General features: G+C 41.1%; 1 protein-coding gene across 1 annotated transcript in view; it reads left to right on the top strand.

The window, feature by feature from the left end:
- Positions 1 to 23,465, top strand: part of syne2b (spectrin repeat containing, nuclear envelope 2b) — a 196,732-nt gene that overhangs the window by 25,762 nt on the left and 147,505 nt on the right. The window contains exons 18-34 of the mRNA XM_051946040.1: positions 142 to 321; positions 392 to 550; positions 644 to 4,264; positions 5,984 to 6,118; positions 7,814 to 8,001; positions 8,807 to 8,888; positions 8,990 to 9,066; positions 9,157 to 9,277; positions 10,901 to 11,191; positions 14,769 to 15,364; positions 16,601 to 16,756; positions 16,870 to 17,020; positions 17,150 to 17,308; positions 19,725 to 19,892; positions 21,013 to 21,114; positions 21,204 to 21,404; positions 21,490 to 21,697. Of these exons, the coding sequence (XP_051802000.1) occupies positions 142 to 321; positions 392 to 550; positions 644 to 4,264; positions 5,984 to 6,118; positions 7,814 to 8,001; positions 8,807 to 8,888; positions 8,990 to 9,066; positions 9,157 to 9,277; positions 10,901 to 11,191; positions 14,769 to 15,364; positions 16,601 to 16,756; positions 16,870 to 17,020; positions 17,150 to 17,308; positions 19,725 to 19,892; positions 21,013 to 21,114; positions 21,204 to 21,404; positions 21,490 to 21,697 (6,595 nt within the window). The remainder of the gene's footprint in view (positions 1 to 141; positions 322 to 391; positions 551 to 643; positions 4,265 to 5,983; positions 6,119 to 7,813; positions 8,002 to 8,806; positions 8,889 to 8,989; positions 9,067 to 9,156; positions 9,278 to 10,900; positions 11,192 to 14,768; positions 15,365 to 16,600; positions 16,757 to 16,869; positions 17,021 to 17,149; positions 17,309 to 19,724; positions 19,893 to 21,012; positions 21,115 to 21,203; positions 21,405 to 21,489; positions 21,698 to 23,465) is intronic.

The following is a 23,465-nucleotide window of genomic DNA, read 5'->3' as shown; positions in this document are numbered from 1 at the left end:
GAAAGGGCAGGAGGAGTTATACAGTTAGATGGTAGAAAAGACCTTCTGGGACATTTTTTCTTTTTTCTACAAAATATCCACTTGTACCTCCCATTTTTGAGTTCATCAGTTGCTTTCCAAACATTCTTCTATGGTAACCAGGTGATGCAGACCATGTTTGAGGCTGAACAGGTGTGTGCAGAGCTGCAGCACAGTGTATCCGGACTGAACAGCCGACTAGCCGAACTCCTGCTCTGGGAAACTGAAGCCAGGGAGCTTTACCAGCTGCTGAGGGCCGCAGGTCGACAGAAAAAACAACAGAGCCAGGACCCAAGAGCCCGGGTATGATTAGGTCGTCTAGCTTTACGTCCTTTCATAAAGAAGCCTTCACTAACCCCATGTGTTTCTGCAGGCCCTCATCTCCCGGGGTCTACAGCTGGAGGGTCAGGTGGTCACAGAGGAGCAGGACCTGCAGGTGATGATATCGACGAGTCAGAAGAACTCTCCCATCCAGTACCTCCATGCCACCGCCATGCAGGACCGAGTGCGAGCTGCCGTTGCTCAGGCGCAGGTTAGTCAACTTTTCGCAAACAGACTGCAAGGACACAGCCACAGAAAACAAGCATGGAAAGTTACTTTTCTCATCATGTAATTTCTATTCCAGGAAGCTGTTGGTATGCTGAGCAGCCTGGGTGCCAGAAGAGACCGAAGCAGGAGCCCTCCAGAAGCAGCACCTCCGTCTAAAGTCTTTATCCAGACTGAAGCAAAGCCTCAACATCTGCGACAGACAGACACCAAGCAGCAAACTTACCAACCTGAGGCAAAGTTAGTTCTTCATCACAGTCATGAAACCTTTGTGCCGAAGATAGTGGTGCAGGAATACCGAGAAGAAAAGATGCCGTCTCCTCCGATGCCATACAGCTACGCACAGGCTGTGACAGGGACCAGGACGAAGTCACCACCAGAAGGCTCGCCTCAGGCTTGGCCAGACACCGCTGCACAAAAACCACCAGAGACTGAGGAACAAAGAGTGTTTCCACAACAACAGCTACAGCAACAAGGACTTGGCAGACAGACAGAAACACAGCCAGGACAGCAGGAACTTAAACATGACCAACCACAGGTACAACAACGGGAGTATGTGCCAACACAACCACAACCAAGCCAACTCAAACAGGAACAAGAAGTGTTACCACAACAGCAGCTCCTGCAGCAAGGACTGAGCAGACAGACAGAAAGTCAGCTAGAACAGCAAGAACAAAGAGAACTCAAGCAGGAACAACAACGACGGCTGGAGCAGCAGCAAGTAAACATGAGCCAATATGAAGTCCAACAGTGTGTGGTAACTAACGTACAAGTCGAAACACAAGTTAAACAAACAGCTGAGCCCCACAAGCCAACTTTACCTCAACAACCAGCTGTGAAGAAAGCAGCTCTGAGTTCCCAGGAGCTTCAAAGCAGAAAGGCTCAGGCCGCGAAGAACCGGCCCTGGCTTCAGAAACCAGCCCAGGGGAAACAGAAAGCTCCATCTCCACATCCAGACCAGGACTCCCCTCAGGATCCAGTTCCGATTAGACAGATCCAGTCAAACAGAGAAACAGTGGCATCAGTTCAAGTGGCTTCACAACAGACAGCAACTGCAAGGCCACAACCTGAGGCACACGCAAAAACTACCAAGAAACTTCAACAAAAACAAACACAACAACCTAAAAATCTGGATGAAGAGCGGCAACAACAAAAGGAACAACAAAAGCAACTGGCTCAGCAAAAACAGCAGCAGCAGCCTAGTGTAAGACAAAAACAACCAATTTCAGATGCCAAAACTAAATCCCAGAAAGTAACTGTGAGTCAGTCCCAATCACAGACAAAGACACAGAACCAGTCACAACTTGACACGACGGTTCAGTCGGTTGTCCAAGTGCAAATGCAGTCCACAAATGTGACTCAGACTACTGCAGATAGCAAACAGCCACACATTCTTCGACAGCCTCATAGTCCTGTGAAGATGCAGTCCCCAACCCAACCACAGGCACAACTACAGCCCCAGTCCCAAACATACATCCCAGCTGGACCTCAGCAGTCTGGGCAGCCACAGGATCCTGCCCATAACCCCTCTGTTGCTCAAGTTCAGACATGGGCTCAGGTCAGACCTTCTTCCCCGATGCAGGCTCCACTGCAAGGCCAAATCCAAGCTCCTGCGCCAACCCACGTACAGCTTCGTACTCATCCACAGTCATGGGCCCCTGTCAGGCCCCCTTCACCTAAGCCACCAACACAGACCCAGTCGGTTAACATGGCTCAAACTCAAGGTCAGCCCATGGTTCAACCTCAAACCCAGCCTCAACCAAAGACACAATCTCAAATCCATGCCCAGTCAGTGGGTCTGGGTCAAACCCATCCCCAGTCCATGGTCCAGTCCCATCCCCAGTCCATGGTCCACCCCCAAGCCCATCCCCAGTCCACGGTCCACCCCCAAGCCCATCCCCAGTCCACGGTCCACCCCCAAGCCCATCCCCAGTCCATGGTACACCCTCAATCCCATCCCCAGTCCATGGCCCACCCCCAATCCTATCCCCAGTCCATGGTACACCCTCAATCCCATCCTCAGTCTATGACCCAGGCTCAACCTGTCGTCCAGCTACAAGGTCAACCTATGACCCAGTATCCCATACATGCTCAACCACCAGTCCAGCAGCAAGGCCCCATCTCCCAGGGCCAGTTGCAGTCTTGGTCTCAAGTTAGAGCATCATCCCCAATGCCTATCCAGCATCCACAGGGTACAGCACAACCTCAGCTTTTCCAGCAGGGTTACCCCCGGGGTCAGTCTCCATCCCAGCAGTGGACTGACAAACAAGAGCCACCAAATCAAGGCAGTCCCCAGCACAGACAACCCATTCCCCAACCATACCCGCAGCAACAAGGCCAAACTCCCCCTCAGGTGTATCCAGCAGTTCAGCCTGTGCCACAATGGGCCCAGCAAGCTCCTCAGATTGGGCCCCGTGGCTATTCTCACATGGGGTCTTCATATGGTCAACCTCAAATGCCGCCTCGGGCACAAACCCCACCCTGGACTCAAACACAACCCCAAATGAGGCCCCAGAGTCCCATGCAACAGCAGCTACCCCAGGTGGGTGCTTACAATATAGTTCAGACACAACAAGGCCAAGTTCAGCAACAGACTTGGGTTCAGGGACCCCCACAACTACAGTCCCAGCAATATCACCAGCAATGCGTACAAGTTCAGCATCAGGCTCAGGTGCAACCTCAGATGCCTCTACAGGCACAACCACTTCACCAAGCTCATCCTCAGCCTCAACCTCAGACACAGCCGATGACCCAAGCAAAACTCCATGCCACGGCTCAACAGCCTCAGTCTAGCCTCCAGTTCCAGAAACCCACTCCACAATCCAAACAACAGTCCCACCTCCAGGCACAACCGATGGCTCCATTGCCTACTCAGCTAAAAGGTGAATCAACTCCACAGCCAAAATCTCTGCCCCAATTAGCACCACAAGCAGAAGTTAAATCGCCAGCTCAGCCTCAGGTTTACTCACCAACCCAAACCAAGCCTGAGCCACTGTTCCAACCTTTCCCAGGAGCCCAGTTGTCACCAAAACCTATGGCTCCATCACCAAACATACCCAAGATTGAATCACCACAACAACCTAAGATACAGGCCCAAGCTACACTACAACCTGTGGCTCAACCTCCAACTCAACCCAAAGTTCAGTCACCAACCCAAACCAAGGTCGAATCACCACCACAACCCAATGTGCAGGTCCAGGCTGCCTCACAGTCTGCGATTCAAATGCCAACTCAACCCAAAGTTCAGTCACCAACCCAAGCCAAGGCCCAATTAGTGTCACAAACCAAACCTGAACCCCAACTTCAGGCTCAGTCACCACCATTACCCAAAGCCCAAACAACACCACAGTCCCAGGCTCAGTCACCTCCACAGGCCAGACTCCAGACCCAGCCACTTCCTCAAACAAAAACTCAAACTCAGCCTCCTCTCCAACCAAAACCTCAACAGCCCCAGACCATTGCCCTCTCTCAGGTCAGTGTGTTGCCTCAAACCCAGGCTGAGTCACCAGACCTCTGCATTGTTCCTCCTGCTCTGGCCCAAGCACCTCCCCAGGCCTACACAGAGGCCTACATTAAGGCCCAGGCTTTGGCCAGGAACGGCTTTGAGGAGGCCAAGGACTGCCTGCAGGCTCACATCCTGGAAGCTATCAATGTCTTCAAAGACAAACGCCTATCAACTGAGCAAGCATCAGTGAAAGAGGTAAGTACAATCACTGGTAGTGGCTATTGGTGCTTTCACATGATATTAAAAGAATAACCTGAATCAGTCTTTTTAAATTTAATGTTGTTCATGAAATTAGAAGTCTGTTTGACAACATTTCATGGCTAGTTGTCTTAGTTCATGTAAAGTGTCCCAAAATGAACAAGCTACCTCTTCTCTTTAACTATTACACCACTGAAGTACACAGATTTGTAAAGAACCATCCTGCACTTCTTAGTGCTTCAGTAGAGGACAGAGACTTCTTTTTGGTTCTTGAAGATGCTTTTTGCTCTCATACAAGAAGCTACTTCCGTTCTTAGTGACTGGTGGGGAGTCTGAGGTATCTATGCATGGTTCAAATCTTGTCAGCAACCGGTGTCTCACATGACATAAAGTGTTAAAACTGGTCAAACTGTTTGGAAAGAAGAAAATCTCAGGACTGCATTGTAAGTACTTGATAGGTGGTAAACCTACCCCTGTTTTTGGGATGGCTCTTCCAGTTTAACACTGGGCTTTTCAGTGCAGAAACTTGTGGCAGATAAAATAAGAATGATCTTGGAATAATTTTTTTTTAACCTCTCAGTTTCTGTTTAGTGTAAAATCCCAAACCACAGTGGCACCATACTGTTCTATGAGCACGTAGATTGTCCAATAATGTAGGTTTGCTATGTTACCCTGTATGGTGAGTTTTATGATGAAGAGGGCTTCAAGAGGGCAAAAATATGTCAGTCGTCAGTTTTGCCACAGTTTCCTGACAACAATTTGAGGAGCAAATTAGCACCATCAGTGACCCTTTCGCTAGCAGGAATTTCAATTTTGAAAATCTCCGTCTTCCACAGAAAGCAATTCACCAATGTTTGCTTCAATCCAGGTAGTCATTGACACCTTTGCAACAGTTTTTTAGGGTTGTTTAGATGTATCCACTCTGGAATAGATACTTTTTCTGCCACAAAAATAAGCCTGATAAAGATTCTGAAAGGGTTTTTGTTCTTGTTGTCGAACATGCACAAAAGCTCAGGCCGACCTAAAATTACCCCAGAGTTCTTGTAGTATAAAACTGGTCGTAGATAGTACCCTCAAGTCCTTTCTCAAACTATCTGGCATCTCTAAATAGAGGATGTGGTCTAAGGACTAGGGCTGCAACTAATGACGCGTCGACTAATCGTCTGAGCACGATACGTCATCAAAAGCGGAAGTGAGCACGCAATGCAACAGAAATCACCGTCCGACCGGAGCGTGGAACACGGACGGACGTCGGCGCTGCATCGTGCACATATTATGTATGCACGATGCAGCACGGATGTCCGCGTTTAGATACAGCTGTATAGTAAATGCTGACATCCGTGTTTACGATAGTGATTTCTGTTGCGTTGCGTGCTCACTTCCGCTTTTGATGACGTATCGTGCTCAGACGATTAGTCGACGCGTCATTAGTTGCAGCCCTACTAAGGACATGACTTGCCTGGTACTTATAATTCAGTCCTGAGATGCTTCCACAGGCAGTTTTCACACCATAAGCACCTTGAGTCTTGCGGGATGAGTATACATACCTACAACTGAGGAAGCCTTCTAAAATTTGAGGTGAAACATCTTCAAGAACCTAACAGGACCAAAGAGGTCAAGTTATCTTCTACCCACAATCTCAGATCTCTTGTATGTCTTCCGTGAACTGGAAGACATACAAGCATCCTGTATTCACATCTTCTCCTCTCTCTTCAGGAGACTCTGAGGACTCTTGACCCAGAGTTACTGGAGGAGTTCTTGAGAGCAGCGAAGGGCATGGAGGCCTTTTGTACTGCGTCACAGCTCAGAGACATGGAGTTCTTCACTCAGTCTGTCAGGACACAGTGGGAGGTTTGTGCTGTTGTGTAGGACTATAATTGCTGTTAATAGACAGGCGTGCACAATTGTTATTTCTTTGAGGTTCAGTTTATTAAAATAATTGCTTTTGCATATCTTGGAACCACAAATGGAACTCATTCTGTCTTCGTCAGCCTTTTCAAAAATCTAAATGTCAGCGAGTTGACACACATGTGAAGCATTTATACTGCAATCCTTTATGTTCTATCGTGTCTTTTGTTCTTTAAATTAATTTTATGTTATCTCCCAGGCCGTGAGAGACGAGATCTCAGGCTTTTTGCCGCAATTAAGGTTTGAAGTAACAAGGAAAGACTTTAACGCAGCAGCCCTACGGTGTGAGATGCACTTAAGCTCCGGCTTAGAAAACCAATCCCAGGTAGCTAAATTCCAAATGCTAAACTCATGGCAGGTGCGCTTCAAAGGATGGGCTGGTTCATCTGCTCTGATTCTTTTACTTTTCTTTCCTTCTTCTTTAAATGCCTTCGAGGAGACGGTTGGTGGGACTTGGTAACTTTTTTGGTTTCGGGCTTCCTTTTATAAGACAGTGCTGCTTTTGTTCGGTTGTGGGGAAAATACAAACTCGTCAAAGTCATGACCAGTGTCCTTAATAAAATATGTTTTAGTGGTTATATGACCACATGTTGAGTTTAGAGATAAAAACAGCATTCTTTTGGGTTTTTCCATCTCGAATCATCAGGGGAATTCTGCTCGACCAACTCTGATTTGCTTGAAACTTTTATCATCAGCTGTGAAAGTTGAGCTTTATTTATCAAACATGTTGAGGTAGATGTCCTTTTGAAAAATGTCGACCCACTTCTGTGATGGCCGAAACTGCAGATCTCAGGTTTACATGGATCAGATTTTGTTCCAATATTGTCGTTTTTGTGGGACCTACTTGCTCGATTAGCAATGCAAATTATTTTTTTGTGTTGTTTTTGTAACTAATTATTGCATATTAACCAGTTTGCTACATGTTTTGTTTTGTTATTGTCACTTGCAGTTAAATATAGTTCAGAAAACGTCACTAGTTGACTGCTTTTTGATCAGTTTTTTGTTAATCTGAGCTCAAAGATGAGACTTTTCCTGATGACTTCATTTTTTTTGGATAATTTAACTCAGCCATATTTTCAGATGACTTTATCTACTTGTCTAATATTACAGATTCTTAATTAATGACATGATGATAAATAACTGAACATTTTAGGTTTTCAACTTCAATACTTCTTGAGATATTAAAGTTAAAACAGCCTCAAATTTTAAAGTGGAAAAAACGCATTAAAAGTGGGTCGACAGGAGCTTCTAAACTTTCTAGTATTTTAAGCTAAAATTTCAGAAATACCTTTTAAAAACGCCACATTTTGTTTTGAAATTTCAGGCAAATCAGAGATGGTTGAGCAGAAATTGTTTTCAGGATTGATCGATTTTGTGTTTTTGGTGCAGTACATCTGTTCTCTGCTGCCATCTAGGGGTTGGCTTATGTGTTGCACTGTTCATGAAGCTATCTTTACTGAAAAATGTACAAATATGCACTTTATTTAATGTTGGATGCTAATAAGCAAATTAGGAAGGTTAAAATTCTCCTGTTTCTTTCATGGGTAAACACAAAGATTCTGAGTTTCAGTAGTTTTGAGTTAATTGATCGTCTGTATTCTGTATTCTGACTGTTTTCCGTGTGTCGACCTCCACCAGGCCTGTTTCTCAGCGGACTACTCCGAGGCCGGGCAGCACCTGGAGGCCCTGAAGGAGCTCTGCGACACCCTGAGCCCAGAGGACGCCCACCGCCTGGCCCAGACTCAGCTCAGGGAGTGTGAGAAGAGGCTGGCCGCCATCCACCGGCAGTTCAGCGGAGACCAGGAAGCCCCGCTAACGGACTCCAGGTAAGAATATAAATGTAGGTTTCTGAACAAAAAGTGAGCAGGTAGTCTTCAAAAAGCTGGAAAAGTCTAATGTGACGGGGCATTTAATCTGTTAGAGTCTAAAATTGTCTGCTTGTGTCATTTTCGCAACAAAATAAATTAAAATAAGCAAAAATATCCAAAATTCTTTTGGATGTAAAAATAAAAATACTGCACTGTTTCTTTTATGAGAAGAAATACTGAGACAAGTGTTAATATCACACGTATTTTATCTATATTGCTCAGACTGCATCATTTTTTCACAGATTATTATCTATGTTGCACCTATTTATATCTACATTGCATATATTTTATCTGTATTGCAGATTTTTTATCAAAATTGCACCGATTTGATTGATATTGCACATCTTTTTTCAATATTACACATAATTTTATCCATATTGCACAGATTCTATTGTCATTTCACATATTTTTATTTATATTGCACCAATTTATATCCATATTGGATAGATTTTTGTCGACATTGCTCATAATTTATTGATATTTCACAGGTTTTATCTATATTGTGCAGATCTTTTTCGATATTGCACATATTTTTATCTGTAATTGCACAGATTTTTTATCTGTATTTCACAGATTTGTATCTATATTGTAGATTTTAATTTACATTGCACAGATTTTTTTTTGATATTGCACAGATTTTATCTTCAGTGTATTTAGTGTTGGTAAAATTCTGATATTGCACTGATACTGGTTTATGTTGAGATATGATACTGATAAATATGTGTTGATAATTAAAGAAATGATAATTGCTTCCGTTCTGTAGGATTCCTGTTTCTTTCACGGAGGATCTGACTGCACTAAAAGAAGCTCCAAAACCAAGTGACAAACCTCAAGTCTCTGCTGAGGTACGGCTGTTAAAACCAACACCTCTCTACAGCTAAACTCCTATAATAACGATAGTAATAATCTATAATATGCTGCTGCTGTTTTTCCGGTGACGGTGAAGACGCTAACTGTGGAGAAGAAGGAGGTTGAAAAACAGGCGTCTGTAGAAGAAGTCACCAAGAAGGAGGCTTTAGACCGGTAGAGTTGCTTATATAGCCTTGGTATTGGAAGATATTGACAAAAACTGTCTTAGTGGCTAATTTTGGTGCTTTTTGTTTTATTCTCCAGATATGAGAACGCGAAAAGGACTCTGCAAACCCAGCTGGTTAAAAATGAGCAGAGCATCAACGAGGTTCCGTCTGACTCGGTTTCTCTGAAAGGTCTGCACACAAGACTCCAGGAAATACAGGTAAAATAAATTTATAGGTTTGTACATTTAAGCAGAAGCATTGTGTTTTTTTTTTCATGCACCGTCCTGTTTTGATCCCTCATCCACATTTAAGTTTATTTTGCTGAGATTTGTGTGTTTGTGGCTGTATCTTTTGATTTAAAGTTTGTTCTCCTCATCTGAGCCAAAAATCTTTTTTTTTTCCAGCAACTTTTACAGACATTAAGCTTATTTATGATCATATTATTAAAGTTTTACACAATGTACAACTGCACTTCAGGATTAATATCTCCACTTGCTTATTATTTCTAACTTTTTGTGACTTTTGTGACCCTTTTTCTAATTTTTTAATTTTTTTTAAGCATTTCTCTGTTTTAAAGTCTGATCGTTCTTGCACACCCTACAAAAGTCACTTTGCATTTCATTACACATACTGTACGAACATGTTTTATTCTTAAAAACACGATGAAAAAATGATTTTCTGACTAATGGAGTGATGATAACAAATGTCCCAGAGTTAAATATGTGTACAGGATGAAATAAAACACTGGAACTTTGAGAATTTTTAGATTTGTTTTCTGAAAATTAATGCATTCTTGCTAATAGTCAACTGGGGAAGCTTCATGTTGACTCTGTTCACCTGCAGGTTTTCCAATTAAATTCTAGTAAAAAACATGAATATGGATTAAATTAAGTTTAACTTCGTTTTTTTCAACCTGGGGTCTGTTTCCATATGTCATGTACATGTGAGTGATGGAGAAATGAATTTTCAACATAGCTCCAGTATTTAGCCAGGCAGGCAGCTTAGCAGCTCAGCTTAGCAGCTCAGCTTAGCAGCTCAGCTTAGCAGCTCAGCTAGCAGCTCAGCTAGCAGCTCAGCTAGCAGCTCAGCTAGCGAAAAGTATGGGGCAGCTGACCCCCCGCATCAAAGTCCGCTCTAACGTGCTTTTTTCCCCACACTGACCGGCTCAGATAGTCTTAATGAGTGTCCCACAACATACTAGAGATGAGAAGTGAAAGAAAACCTCCACATTATATGTATGGACCTTGAGTTTGTTAAATAAAATAAATAATAATAAGAAGAATTACCTGGTGATCGCTCTTTGTTGTGGTCTGTATCCAAATCTCAGGATGCTAGAAAGCAAATCTTGTTCCGAAATCGCGCGATAGCTTGCGCCAAAACCCCGGTGATGGCGCAAGCTATCGTGCGATTTCGGAACAAGATTTGCTTTCTAGCGTCCTGAGATTTGGATACAGACCACAACAAAGAGCGATCACCAGGTAATGTGGAGGTTTTCTTTCACTTCTCATCTCTAGTATGTTGTGGGACACTCATTAAGACTATCTGAGCCGGTCAGTGTGGGGAAAAGCACGTTAGGGCGAACTTTGACGCTGGGGGGTCCAGCTGCCCCATACTTTTCGCTAGCTGAGCTGCTAGCTGAGCTGCTAAGCTGACTGCCTGGTTAAATACTGGAGCTATGTTAAAAATTCATTTCTCCATCACTCACATGCATGAAATGACATGAAAACAGACCCCAGGTTGGAAAAAAACGATGTTCCCCTTTAAGCCTCTGGAGTTGATCAGACAACATCAAAATACACCACAACCAGCCAGTAATCATGAGTTAAACTCCTTTCTTGCAGTTCTTGAGGCAGGAGACGGAGTCTCTGTGGTCCGACTACACCAACCAGTGCTCCCAGTTGGACGGCGGCTCGTCTCTGGACCAGGAGAAGGCCGAGCTGCAGGACCAGTGGCGCCTCCAGCAGTCCAGCCTCCAGCGGAGAGGAAGTTCTCTGGGAGCTGCTCTGAGGCAGATCGACTCCACCGAGAACCACATGGTGGACTTCACCGACCGGCTGGACCGATACCTGCGGCAGCCCAAAGACGTCACGGCGTTCAGTCTGGCCAACAGCAACATCCTGAAGGACATCAAGGTCAGCACTCAGATGTATTCATGTTTGTTTAGCTTCATTTTAACCACAGATGTTACCTGTGCAGGTGTTCTGAGGCTCACGTTTATGAGAAGTCAAATGCAGATAAAACAACACAATATGTGTCATGAAAACAACTAACAACAAAGCTGTAAATACTCACATAAATACAGTACTGATGCAGCTTACATCCTGTGTTGTTTATTTTAGATTCATGTATTTGACAATGTGAAAATATAAATATAAGTAGAAAAATATGACCTAAAAATGTAAACAAAATATGTCCAAAAATATAAATATAAGTAGAAAAATATGACCTAAAAATGTAAGCAAAATATGTCCAAAAATATAAATATAAGTAGAAAAATATGATCTAAAAATGTAAGCAAAATATGTCCAAAAAATATAAATATAAGTAGAAAAATATGATCTAAAAATGTAAGCAAAATATGTCCAAAAATACAAATATAAGTAGAAAAATATGATCTAAAAATGTAAGCAAAATATGTCCAAAAAATATAAATATAAGTAGAAAAATATGACCTAAAAATGTAAGCAAAATATGTCCAAAAATATAAATATAAGTAGAAAAATATGACCTAAAAATATAAGCAAAATATGTCCAAAAATATAAATATAAGTGGAAAAATATGACCTAAAAATGTAAACAAAATATGTCCAAAAATATAAATATAAGTAGAAAAATATGACCTAAAAATATAAGCAAAATATGTCCAAAAATATAAATATAAGTGGAAAAATATGACCTAAAAATGTAACCAAATATGTCCAAAAAATATAAATATAAGTAGAAAAATATGACCTAAAATGTAACCAAATATGTCCAAAAATATAAATATAAGTGGAAAATATGACCTAAAAATGTAAACAAAATATGTCCAAAAATATAAATATAAGTAGAAAAATATGACCTAAAAATATAAGCAAAATATGTCCAAAAATATAAATATAAGTGGAAAAATATGACCTAAAAATGTAAACAAAATATGTCCAAAAATATAAATATAAGTAGAAAAATATGACCTAAAAATGTAAGCAAAATATGTCCAAAAATATAAATATAAGTGGAAAAATATGACCTAAAAATGTAACCAAATATGTCCAAAAAATATAAATATAAGTAGAAAAATATGACCTAAAATGTAACCAAATATGTCCAAAAATATAAATATAAGTGGAAAAATATGACCTAAAAATGTAAACAAAATATGTCCAAAAATATAAATATAAGTAGAAAAATATGACCTAAAAATGTAAACAAATATGTCCAAAAATATAAATATAAGTGGAAAAATATGACCTAAAAATGTAAACAAAATATGTCCAAAAATATAAATATAAGTAGAAAAATATGACCTAAAAATGTAAACAAAATATGTCCAAAATATAAATATAAGTAGAAAAATATGACCTAAAAATGTAAACAAAATATGTCCAAAAATATAAATATAAGTGGAAAAATATGATCTAAAAATGTAAGCAAAATATGTCCAAAAAATATAAATAAAAGTAGAAAAATATGACCTAAAAATGTAAGCAAAATATGTCCAAAAATATAAATATAAGTAGAAAAATATGACCTAAAAATATAAGCAAAATATGTCCAAAAATATAAATATAAGTAGAAAAATATGACCTAAAAATGTAAGCAAAATATGTCCAAAAATACAAATATAAGTAGAAAAATATGACCTAAAAATGTAAGCAAAATATGTCCAAAAATATAAATATAAGTAGAAAAATATGACCTAAAAATGTAAGCAAAATATGTCCAAAAATATAAATAAAAGTAGAAAAATATGACCTAAAAATGTAAGCAAAATATGTCCAAAAATATAAATATAAGTAGAAAAATATGACCTAAAAATGTAAGCAAAATATGTCCAAAAATACAAATATAAGTAGAAAAATATGACCTAAAATGTAAGCAAAATATGTCCAAAAATACAAATATAAGTAGAAAAATATGACCTAAAAATGTAAGCAAAATATGTCCAAAAATATAAATATAAGTAGAAAAATATGACCTAAAAATGTAAACAAAATATGTCCAAAAATACAAATATAAGTAGAAAAATATGACCTAAAAATGTAAACAAAATATGTCCAAAAATACAAATATAAGTAGAAAAATATGACCTAAAAATGTAAGCAAAATATGTCCAAAAATACAAATATAAGTAGAAAAATATGACCTAAAAATGTAAACAAAATATGTCCAAAAATATAAATATAAGTAGAAAAATATGACCTAAAAATGTAAACAAAATATGTCCAAAAATACAAATATAAGTAGAAAAATATGACCTAAAAATGTAAACAAAATATGTCTAAAAATATAAATATAAGTAGAAAAATATAACCTAAAAATGTCAGCAAAATATGTCCAAAAATATAAATATAAGTAGAAAAATGTTTTAAAAGCATAAACATGAATAGAAAAATATTTTATAGAAAATAAGTTGATGGCAACAACTTTTCCCTCCTAAATATCACCATCTGTGTCTGTAATGTATTTTATGCTCATTTTTGAAGTATAAAATCAGGAATAAGTTGATGGAAATCGTCGTTTGCAATCCCTTGATATTCGAGTATGAGTATGATTTTTGCTTTTTGTACAAACTCTTAGTGCTCCGTGGGGCTCATCAAACATCTTTTTAGAATAAGTTCTGACAAAACAAACTTTTAATTCATGTGACTGATGAATTGTTTGTTTGTTGTTTTTGTCTCTTCACATCATGAAACAAAGAATAGTGGCAACTTTTCCCATTTTCTCTTGCAGCTAGAGAAAGTTTAGTTTTTATTTAAGTTTTTTTAGTAGATGGCAAAAGCCTGGTTTTGTTTCTGTCTTTGACCTCTCCAAATTTTCTCCAAAATTTTCTTGCCACATTTCAAAACTTCACCTCAAATTCCCTTCATAGTTCTCAGAAAACGTCTGGTTCTGTTTGCTTATTTTAAAGTTTGTTGCTCAAACAGTTAAAAAACTAAAAATTACGTCAATAGCAGTTGATCACAGCGATATAAGTTGTTTTGTTTTTGCCCTTCAAACCTCAGATCACGTGGATGAAACACTTTTTGAAAGCCAAGATGTGAAACTTTTAAGCTTTATCATCAACTTCCACTTAAAAGTTTACTATTTCTGCTGTTGATTTGTGCGTTAATTTAAAAAGATAAAAAAGAAATGACCAAAAAATTGGTGATAAATCACTAAACTGTTGAGGAAAAGGGAGGAAAACTAACAGAAAACTGCAGAAATTTGCTAAACTTGATTAAATTAGATTCAGCTTTATAGATGCAACATTTTACTAACACAATAAAATAGTTTAGCATCTAAACAGAAATACACAAGAAGCAGTAAAGTACATTATTGACACTAGAAACAGAATTAACAGATTAATCTAAACATACAGGTAGAAATAAATAGTGGTTTAAACAATATGAGTAGTAGATTTAAGTGATCTTATTACATAAAGACTAAAGTTCTACGGCTATAAATAAAAACTGTGTGAATGCACGTAGTTTCTGTTTATCAGAAATCTTTACGTCTTTTATTCTGAAGGAGCTGGACGAGAACATCCAGAGTGAGCTGGACCAGTTGTCCCGCCTGGACCCAGAATCCAACGAGCTGGACCCCAGAGAGTGTTTCCCTCTGAGCCGGGAGGTGGAGACCCACAGAACCAGCCTGGACCAGCTCCGCCAGCAGGTCCGGAAGAGCGAAGCCGCCGCCCGAGCCCTGGACCGCTTCCTCATGTCGCTGCGTACGGTGGACGAGGACATCTCGGGGGTCCAGGGCGCCCCCTGCAGCGACGCCGCGGTGCTGCAGGACTGCCGCTCCAAGCTGGCCCTGATCCGGCAGAGCATCGACAGCCTGAAGGAGAAAGCCCCTCAGCTGGACCTGCTCCTCCAGGGGGCCCGGCTGACGGTGACCAGGGAGGGGGTCCCGGCCTCCTGCCTGGACATGGTGACGGCGCTGCTGAGGAGGCTGGAGGAGGCAGACGGCGGACTGGCCAGCCAGCAGAAAGGCCTCCAGAAGGAGATGCAGAGCAAGTCTCTGGGCCTGAGGATGAGGACGATGCTGGGAGAGATGAGGAAGCTGCAGGAGACCATCGAGAGCCAAGGACTGAAGGAGCCCACCATGCCGGCAGTACAGCACAGGTGAGTGATTATGTTGGTATATCAGTGATTCTGTTTCATTTTTATGCTTTTATTGTGAAGTTTTCTTGTTTGTTTAATTAAGATTATGATTTTTTTTTTTACCATTCCTTTTGCCCAAACTAATAACTTCACTCTTTTCTTCTGTGTTTACTTAAAAATGTTTTATAAGATTTTACAATAATCTGGTGTTTCTGTACTTAACGTGCTCTGATAATACACACGGTGCGATCAAAAATTACAAAATGTTTGCCTTTAAAAGTCAAAAATCATACTCGATTTAAATTAAGTATCTACTAATATATCACCCAGACTTGATTTATTTCAAAAATGTAACACAACATGCTTCACAGATTAAAATGGACAAAAATGGAATAAAACAAAACACAATACCGCCAAAATAACACAGGAAAAACAGAAACACCAGATTAAATAAAATGAAATAAACTATGATTAAATAAAATACTGATAAATAAGATATTACTGAATGATAAATAGATAGATAGTAAAGGGCAGCTTAAAGTCAAAATTCATGAAAATACATAAAAATGAATTAAGTGATACATTTGATGAGCTAAATATGAAGATAAGTGAAAAAAATCAAAATCCTAAATAGAATGATTCCCAAAAAGAGTAATAAATAAACAGAATCCCCTAATTCGATCAAAAATCTGACAGAAGAGATTCAAAACACCAAATGCTGCCAGAAATAGTCGTGTTGCAGCAATGCTCTGCTCCAAGTGCTCCTGCAGCACTTTGAACTCTTCCTGTATGTCCCACGATGGAAATATGTCAAACATCTGATTCAACTTTAATTTTCATTTTGGGGAAGAGGAAGTTTCACGGAGACAAATCCAGCAAAGGGAGCCGAAGGAAAGCAAGGATTGCCTCGCTGTGACCAAAAAAACCCACAAAATTATTCTTGATTTTTGCGCTGAATGTTCTACGTGAGACGCCTGAAGTTGGTCTCTGCGTTGTTCGTCTGACTCTGGAGGTGGAATTCATGATGCAGAATGTGAATGTTGAAGCTTTTCCTTTGTGGAAAAAGGTTGTTTCTTCTCCTGATGGTAGCCTGAAGGTTGAAGGAGATCCACGGTGAAATCACAAATGTGTCCCCACAAAAACATCTGAACACGCGTCCTGATGTTTGTATTCTCCATGAAGAGTCCCAGGACTTTATCTTCTGCAGGATTAAACCTTGAATTTGTAGACTAAAGTCTCTTATGTTGTGTTTTCCAGACTCCGTGCTCTGACAGATCTGGAAGGTCAGATTCAGGCTCAACACGCGGAGCTGCAGAACCTCAGAGAACTTCAGGAGAAACAAGGAGGAGGAGAAACCGTCCTGCAGGAGCTGGAGACTCAGTGGAGGGACACTCACAGAGCTTTTTCTGACGGGTAGGGTTGGGTCAAGAACAACTTTGACCTCAGATAAATAAAAAAACACCACCTGGAAACCAGAAACGCTGCCCTCAGCTGGATGAAGGCTGAAGGTGTCTTTGTTGTTGCAGGAAGAAGCAGTGCAGCTCTCTGCTGGAGCTGCTGAAGAAGTTCCAGACCTGCCGGAGTCACCTGAGCAACACCGTCCAGAAGGCCGAGCAGACCATCAGCGACCGGGCGTCGTACATGGGCAAAGACAACCTGCAGAGGAGCATCGCAAAGGTGCAGGAACGTTCACCTTTTATCTCAGATTCTCAACACAGAAACCCACCAACGCCGTACACAGCAGCAGGATCAACCTAAAGAGGAGATAAATGTTCATGTGTTTAAATTTGTGTGCGCTTATTTCAGGTTGGGCATATTAAAGAGGAGCTGGCAGGTCTGAGGGAGCAGATGGAGGAGATGAGGGGAGTTTGTAAGCAGCTGCAGACCGAACTGAAGAAGATTCCAGACATCAGCGAGACGCCGTTTGAAGCCGAAGCCGAGACTGTGATGGACAGCTGGCTGGACGTACGCAGCTTTTAATTTACTTCATTTTTATTACACAAAAACGCGGAAAAATCCACCTGAATCTGTGGGTTTAGCAGGGCCACGGAAGGAGCTGATAATGTTAGAATAATAATAATAATAAACTGTATTTCTGTCACACTTTTTAAAACAACAAATAAACGACAAATTCATTTATGTAGCACGTCTGAAAACCACCGGAGTGAACCAAACTGCTGCACATGTTATCAGACAGGCAGCAAAAAAGCAAAACACTGCAAACTTAAAAAAGACCTAGTAAAGCTAAATAAGATATTTATGTATTTAAAATATTAAAGCAGGCAAAAGCTGGTAAGATCAGTTTGTAAAATCGAAATATTAGACCATTAAAAGCAGCTGAAAGTATCAATAAAGGAGGAAAATTAGTTTGAAATGAAATAAGAACAAAAGTAAAATCAGATCACAGATAAAATAAGTCTAAAAATATCTAATTAGCGATGATCTAATTATCTAAATCAAAGCTGATGCCACATGGTTCCGACAGCTTTCAGTTGGATTCTTTTTTTTTTAAAGTTTTATTTCATTTTTATTGGATTGGACAAGTCAAGTTAATACAGTCTTCATTGTATATTTTGTTTACAATAATGAAAAAGGTCCTTATTTCTGTTGCTTTTCCAGAATACCCTTTATTGCATGAGAACGACAGAACTGTGGAGGCTGGTTTGTTCTGATCTTCACATCATGCAAAAAGCAAATAGAATTTCTAAATTTCACTGCAAATTTCTAGTAAATTTAGTCAAAAACAAATAAAAAGAAAAGCAGGTGAAGTGAGCTGGTTTTATCCAATTCCAGGTAGATCCAAGTGAAATCAGGCTTCATGGATTTTATATTCCCTGTTCTCTTTTTACGCTAATCTTTTTGCTCTTTTAGGGATAAATGGTTCTATTTCTAAGGTTTTTTTTTTTTACAATATATCACCCAAATTCATAATCTTGCATTTTAAATAAATGTTCACGCCAAATACATTTTTAACTCATTCGCTGCCATTGATGTCTATAGACGTCAATCATGTTTTTTGACTGGGGGGGGGGGCTGCAGGACAGTCTGTCGGAGAATGTCGGTGAAAATCCTGGAGTTTTGGAACGTGAGAGTGTTGCGCTGGGCCAAAAGAATGACAAAGACAGTGACCATGGTGGGGCGACGGCAAAAAGCACCGTTACTAACAGCCGCTGGTGATCAAAGCCGCGCTAGGTTTCGGTTTCTGTTTCACCACCACCGCTCTGTTGAGCTCATCTGACGAAGCCGAGTCAGATGAGTTTAGAGCGAGCACACACACACACACACACACACACACACAGACACACACAGACACAGACACAGACACACACACAGACACACACAGACAGACACACACACACACACACACACACACACAGACACACACACACACACACACACAGACACACACACACACACACAGACACACACACACAGACACACAGACACACACACACACACACAGACACACACACACACAGACACACAGACACACACACAGACACACACACACACACACACACACACACACACACACACAGACACACACACAGACACACACACACACACACACACACACACACACACACACACACAGACACACAGACACACACACACACACACACACACACACACACACACACACACACACACACACACACACCTAAAAATATTTTGTTTGTTTTGTAAGATATATTGTTCTGAACCAAAATGTTGACTTGTGTTGTGTGTTTGTAAATAAATGATTAAGCTAACAAAAGGTTAAAAAGTTGACCTCAAAATGCTTTTTCCGAGTTGTTTTTGTTGTTTCATTTGAGTAAACAACTGTTCAGTTGTGTGGGATGTCACTAAACCAAAAAATATTGGCATCAAAGTGATTGATGTGCCTCTCTGCAGAAAAAGCTCGTTATCTCTGTTTTTTGGTCAAAAACAGGTGTTTTTGCTGAAACGACCCTATGTTCTGCTGCCGATAACTTTAGAACCGAAAATGCTAGAAACAAACTTTTTTTCCTGATGAAAGAAGAGAATCTACACTTTCTTTCAATAGTTTCAATGTTTATGTAGTCTTAAAACTTGATATTCTGTAGATCTTGAAATATCTGTCAAAATTCTTAAAACTCTGGCAGTAGGGGCTCTTTGCTCTGAAAACAGCTGGCAGCCAATGGGTTAATATATTCATGGACATATTTTAAAAATTAATTTTAACTTCTGACAGAAAAAGTTACACCTCCAGAAGTTCTCCGTGTCAGTCTGACATTTGTGATTACAGTATTTCCAGCTCTGTTTGTGGAAAGAAGTGGAATTAAAAGTCAAATTTAAACCCTTGTTGGAACACTGTTTTAGCTGAATGTGACTCAGTGTTGCTGCTTCTCGGTGTTCTCAGGTAACGGAGAAGACGGACTCCTACATGGACAACCTCAGAGTGGGTCTGGAGCTGTGGGAGAAGCAGCTGATGCTGGGTGGGGAGGTGGACAGCTGGGCTGGAGCCAAACTGGCCACGTTCGCTGAGAGTCACCCCTTCAGCAACGAGCAGCAAGTGCTGGCCATGAGGGTGAGAACAAAGCGATGCAAAGAACGCTGCAGCTCTGTGGAAACACCTGTAACAGCTTTAACTAGAAGTAGAGAGAACTCAGCGTCTTCTCTGCAGTAAGAATGATGGAAATCATAAAAAAGACAAATTGAAAGTGCAATTTCTTTGATTACATGTAAGAGATATTTTACTACTTCCTACAGTATTTTTTACAGCCTCACTGCTAGAAACATGTTCCACCGTGCTGAATGTATCCTCCAACAACTTGTTCCTCTGTTCACTGTTTCTACATTGATTTTATTCATCAAATGTGTTTTGTTTTTATCTAAAAATAACTTGAAACCTGCCCAAAATAACAGAAAATTGACCAAACTGACACAACACTGGTCCAAAAAAGTCCAAAATAACTAATAAACTGCTCAAAACTACCTGAAATGTGTTCAGAATTGTCCAAAATTTGTTTAAAACAATAATGAGTCATTCTGGACGATTTCCAGTCTCTGCTCATCATCGGTACAAAGATGTTTCTCCATGCTGAATGTATCTCCAACTACTTGCTTCCGTGCTGCATTTAATTATGGATCCATTAGCTTTGATTTTCCTCAAAACACGACCTGCAGTTCAACCAAAACTCTGAATTTTTGTCACCAGACTGTTGGTCACAGCTGAGTCAATCATGGCTTTTTAGTTGCGACAAGAAGTGCAGAATTTTTTGTTCTGTACAGGATTTGATTAGATTAAAAGGTTAACTTTGGGGAAATGTTTAAATGAAACGTGTAGAATAAAGTGATGTGGATGAAATGTTACAATTTTAAGATTGGTTCTGGTTAATTTTCTGGACTGAAATGCATGTTTCACATGATAAATGCAATGATGATTCCTATTTTTGCAGTTTCTGGAAATGATATTAAAAATAAATAATAATTATCTATGCTTTTATTCTCTATTATTTTTGTATGCTTTACTGTTCTTTTCTAGAAACAAACTGTGGGTTTTGGGAAACTTCACTGCCATTTTCCCAACTTAAAGGCAGCTTTCATAATTTTTAAAACCTAATTTTTAGTGTTTTTTCCAGTGACACTTTAAGATCTGTATCGAACATGAGAGTTTAAATGTTTACAGTATAAATGTCGTTTTGTAGGACGAGATCAACGCCAACGAGGAGAACATTTCTCACTTCCACAAGAAGTCTGCAGAGATCCAGGAGATGCTGCAGAGTCAGGAAGCTCCACTGGAACTGCAGGTGAGTGAAAACATTTGTAGATTTTATTCTACGGCGTTCTCGTGTGTTTTTACGAGACTGGACTCGTCTCCTCTCTGTGGACCTTCTAGGTGATGGAAACCCAGCTGAGGAAGAGGATGGAGCAGGTGAAGGAGCTCTTCACCGACTGCACCGACGTCTTCGAGGAGCTCGTCGCCGTGAAGAAACATCTCTCAGAGAAGATGGAGCAGTGCCAGTCCGCCGTGGAGAACATCCAGACCTGCCTCAGTAAGATCGACGCTGCAGGACCGAGGGTGGAAGCCCAGATTCAGGTACGAGGCTGGTTCTTCTCCCACCTTTACTGACGATGCTTCCACCCACTTAAACGATGGTTAGCTTAGCGGTTTTACTCTCCAGGAGCTGAGCGACGATCTGGAGTCTCAGGAGGAGCAGGCCGAGGCCGTGCTGAAGGAGGTGGGGATGGTTTCCAGCGTGGCCAGTCCTCAGGTTCTGGAGGTTCTGGAGGTGGACTGCAGCCGGCTGAGGGAAGCCATCAACAGAACCAAAGACATGATCCACCTGAAGAGGGAGGAGCGAGACAAAGGTCTGCTCAAGGTTCTCAAAGGTTCGTGTTTGGTTTGAATGTCCGCTTTCAGAAGAAGCTACAGTGAGGAAAATAACAGTGGATGTTCTAGGAAGAAGTGATACAAAACGAGGTTCTGACCTTAACATGCAGTGGGTTTATTACATACGCTAAGAGTCAAAAGTATGGACATGTCTGCTCATTTAGTGTTTTAAAGGAGGAAGAAAGGAAGGAGGGAGGGAGGGAAGGAAGGGAGGAAGAAAGGAGGGAAAGAAGGAAGGAGGGAGGGAGGAAGGAAAGGAGGGAGGAAGGGAGGGAAGGAAGGGAGGGAGGAAGGAGGGAAGGAGGGAAAGAAGGAGGGAGGAAGGAAAGGAGGGAGGAAGGAAAGGAGGGAGGGAGGAAGGAGGAAAGGAGGGAGGAAGGAGGGAGGGAAGGAAGGTGGAAAGGAGGAAGGAAGGAAGGTATTAAGGAAGGAAGGAAGGTATTAAGGAGGGAAGGAAGGAGGGAGGAAGGAGGGAAGGAGGGAAAGAAGGAGGGAGGAAGGAAAGGAGGGAGGGAGGAAGGAGGGAGGAAGGAAAGGAGGGAGGGAGGAAGGAGGAAAGGAGGGAGGAAGGAAAGGAGGGAAGGAAGGAGGGAGGAAGGAAGGAAAGGAGGGAGGAAGGAGGGAAGGAAGGAGGGAGGAAGGAAGGAAAGAAGGAGGGAGGAAGGAAGGAAAGGAGGGAGGAAGGAAGGAAAGGAGGGAGGAAGGAAGGAAGGAGGGAGGAAGGAAAGGAGGAAGGAAAGGAGGGAGGAAGGAAGGAAAGGAGGAAGGAGGGAGGAAGGAAGGAAGGAAAGGAGGAGGAAGGAAGGAAGGATGGAGGAAGGAAGGAAGGAAGGATGGAAAGGAGGGAGGGAAGGGAGGAAGGAAGAAAGGAGGGAGGGAGGAAGGAGGGAGGGAGGAAGGAAGGAAGGAGGGAGGGAGGAAGGAAGAAAGGAGGGAGGAAGGAAGAAAGGAGGGAGGAGGGAGGGAGGAAGGAAGGAAGGAAGGAAAGGAGGGAGGAGGGAGGGAAGGAAGGTGGAAAGGAGGAAGGAAGGAAGGTATTAAGGAAGGAAGGAAGGTATTAAGGAGGGAAGGAAGGAAAGGAGGGAGAAAGGAAAGGAGGGAGGAGGGAAGGGAGGAAAGGAGGAAGGAGGGAAGGGAGGAAAGGAGGGAAAGGAGGAAGGAAGGAAAGGAGGAAGGAAGGAAGGTGGAAAGGAGGAAGAAAGGAAGGTATTAAGGAAGGAAGGAAAGGAGGGAGAAAGGAAAGGAGGAAGAAGGGAGGAAGGAAGGAGGAAAGAGGAAGGAAGGAAGGTATTAAGGAAGGAAGAAAGGAGAGAGGAATGAAGGAAGGAAGGAACGTAGGAAGGGAGGAAGAAAAGAAGGAACCTAAACCCAATCCAGATGGTTTGGGATGAGATGGACCACAGAGTGAATGCAAAAGGACCAACAAGAGCTCAGCATCTCTGGAACTCCTTCAAGACCGTTGGAGAACCATTTCAGGTTCTACCTCATGAAGCTCATGGAGAGAATAACAAGAGTGCAAAGCGGTAATCAAAGCAAAGAATCTAAAACATAAAACATGTCTGACTTATTTCACGCTCTTTTACTCCATAATTCAAACTGTTGGTTCGTAGTTTGATGCCTTCAGTCAGAATCTACAAAGTAAACAGTCATAAAGATAAAAAACCGTCACATGAGAAGATACGTCCAAACCTTTGACTGCTGGTGTACATGTTAAACTTTACATAAATTAAGCTACAGATGCACTCTAGAGAAAACCTCGGTAATATT

Source organism: Acanthochromis polyacanthus, chromosome 1, assembly GCF_021347895.1.
Source record: "Acanthochromis polyacanthus isolate Apoly-LR-REF ecotype Palm Island chromosome 1, KAUST_Apoly_ChrSc, whole genome shotgun sequence".
Classification (NCBI taxonomy): domain Eukaryota; kingdom Metazoa; phylum Chordata; class Actinopteri; family Pomacentridae; genus Acanthochromis; species Acanthochromis polyacanthus.
This window is presented reverse-complemented; position numbering and strand designations above follow the sequence as displayed.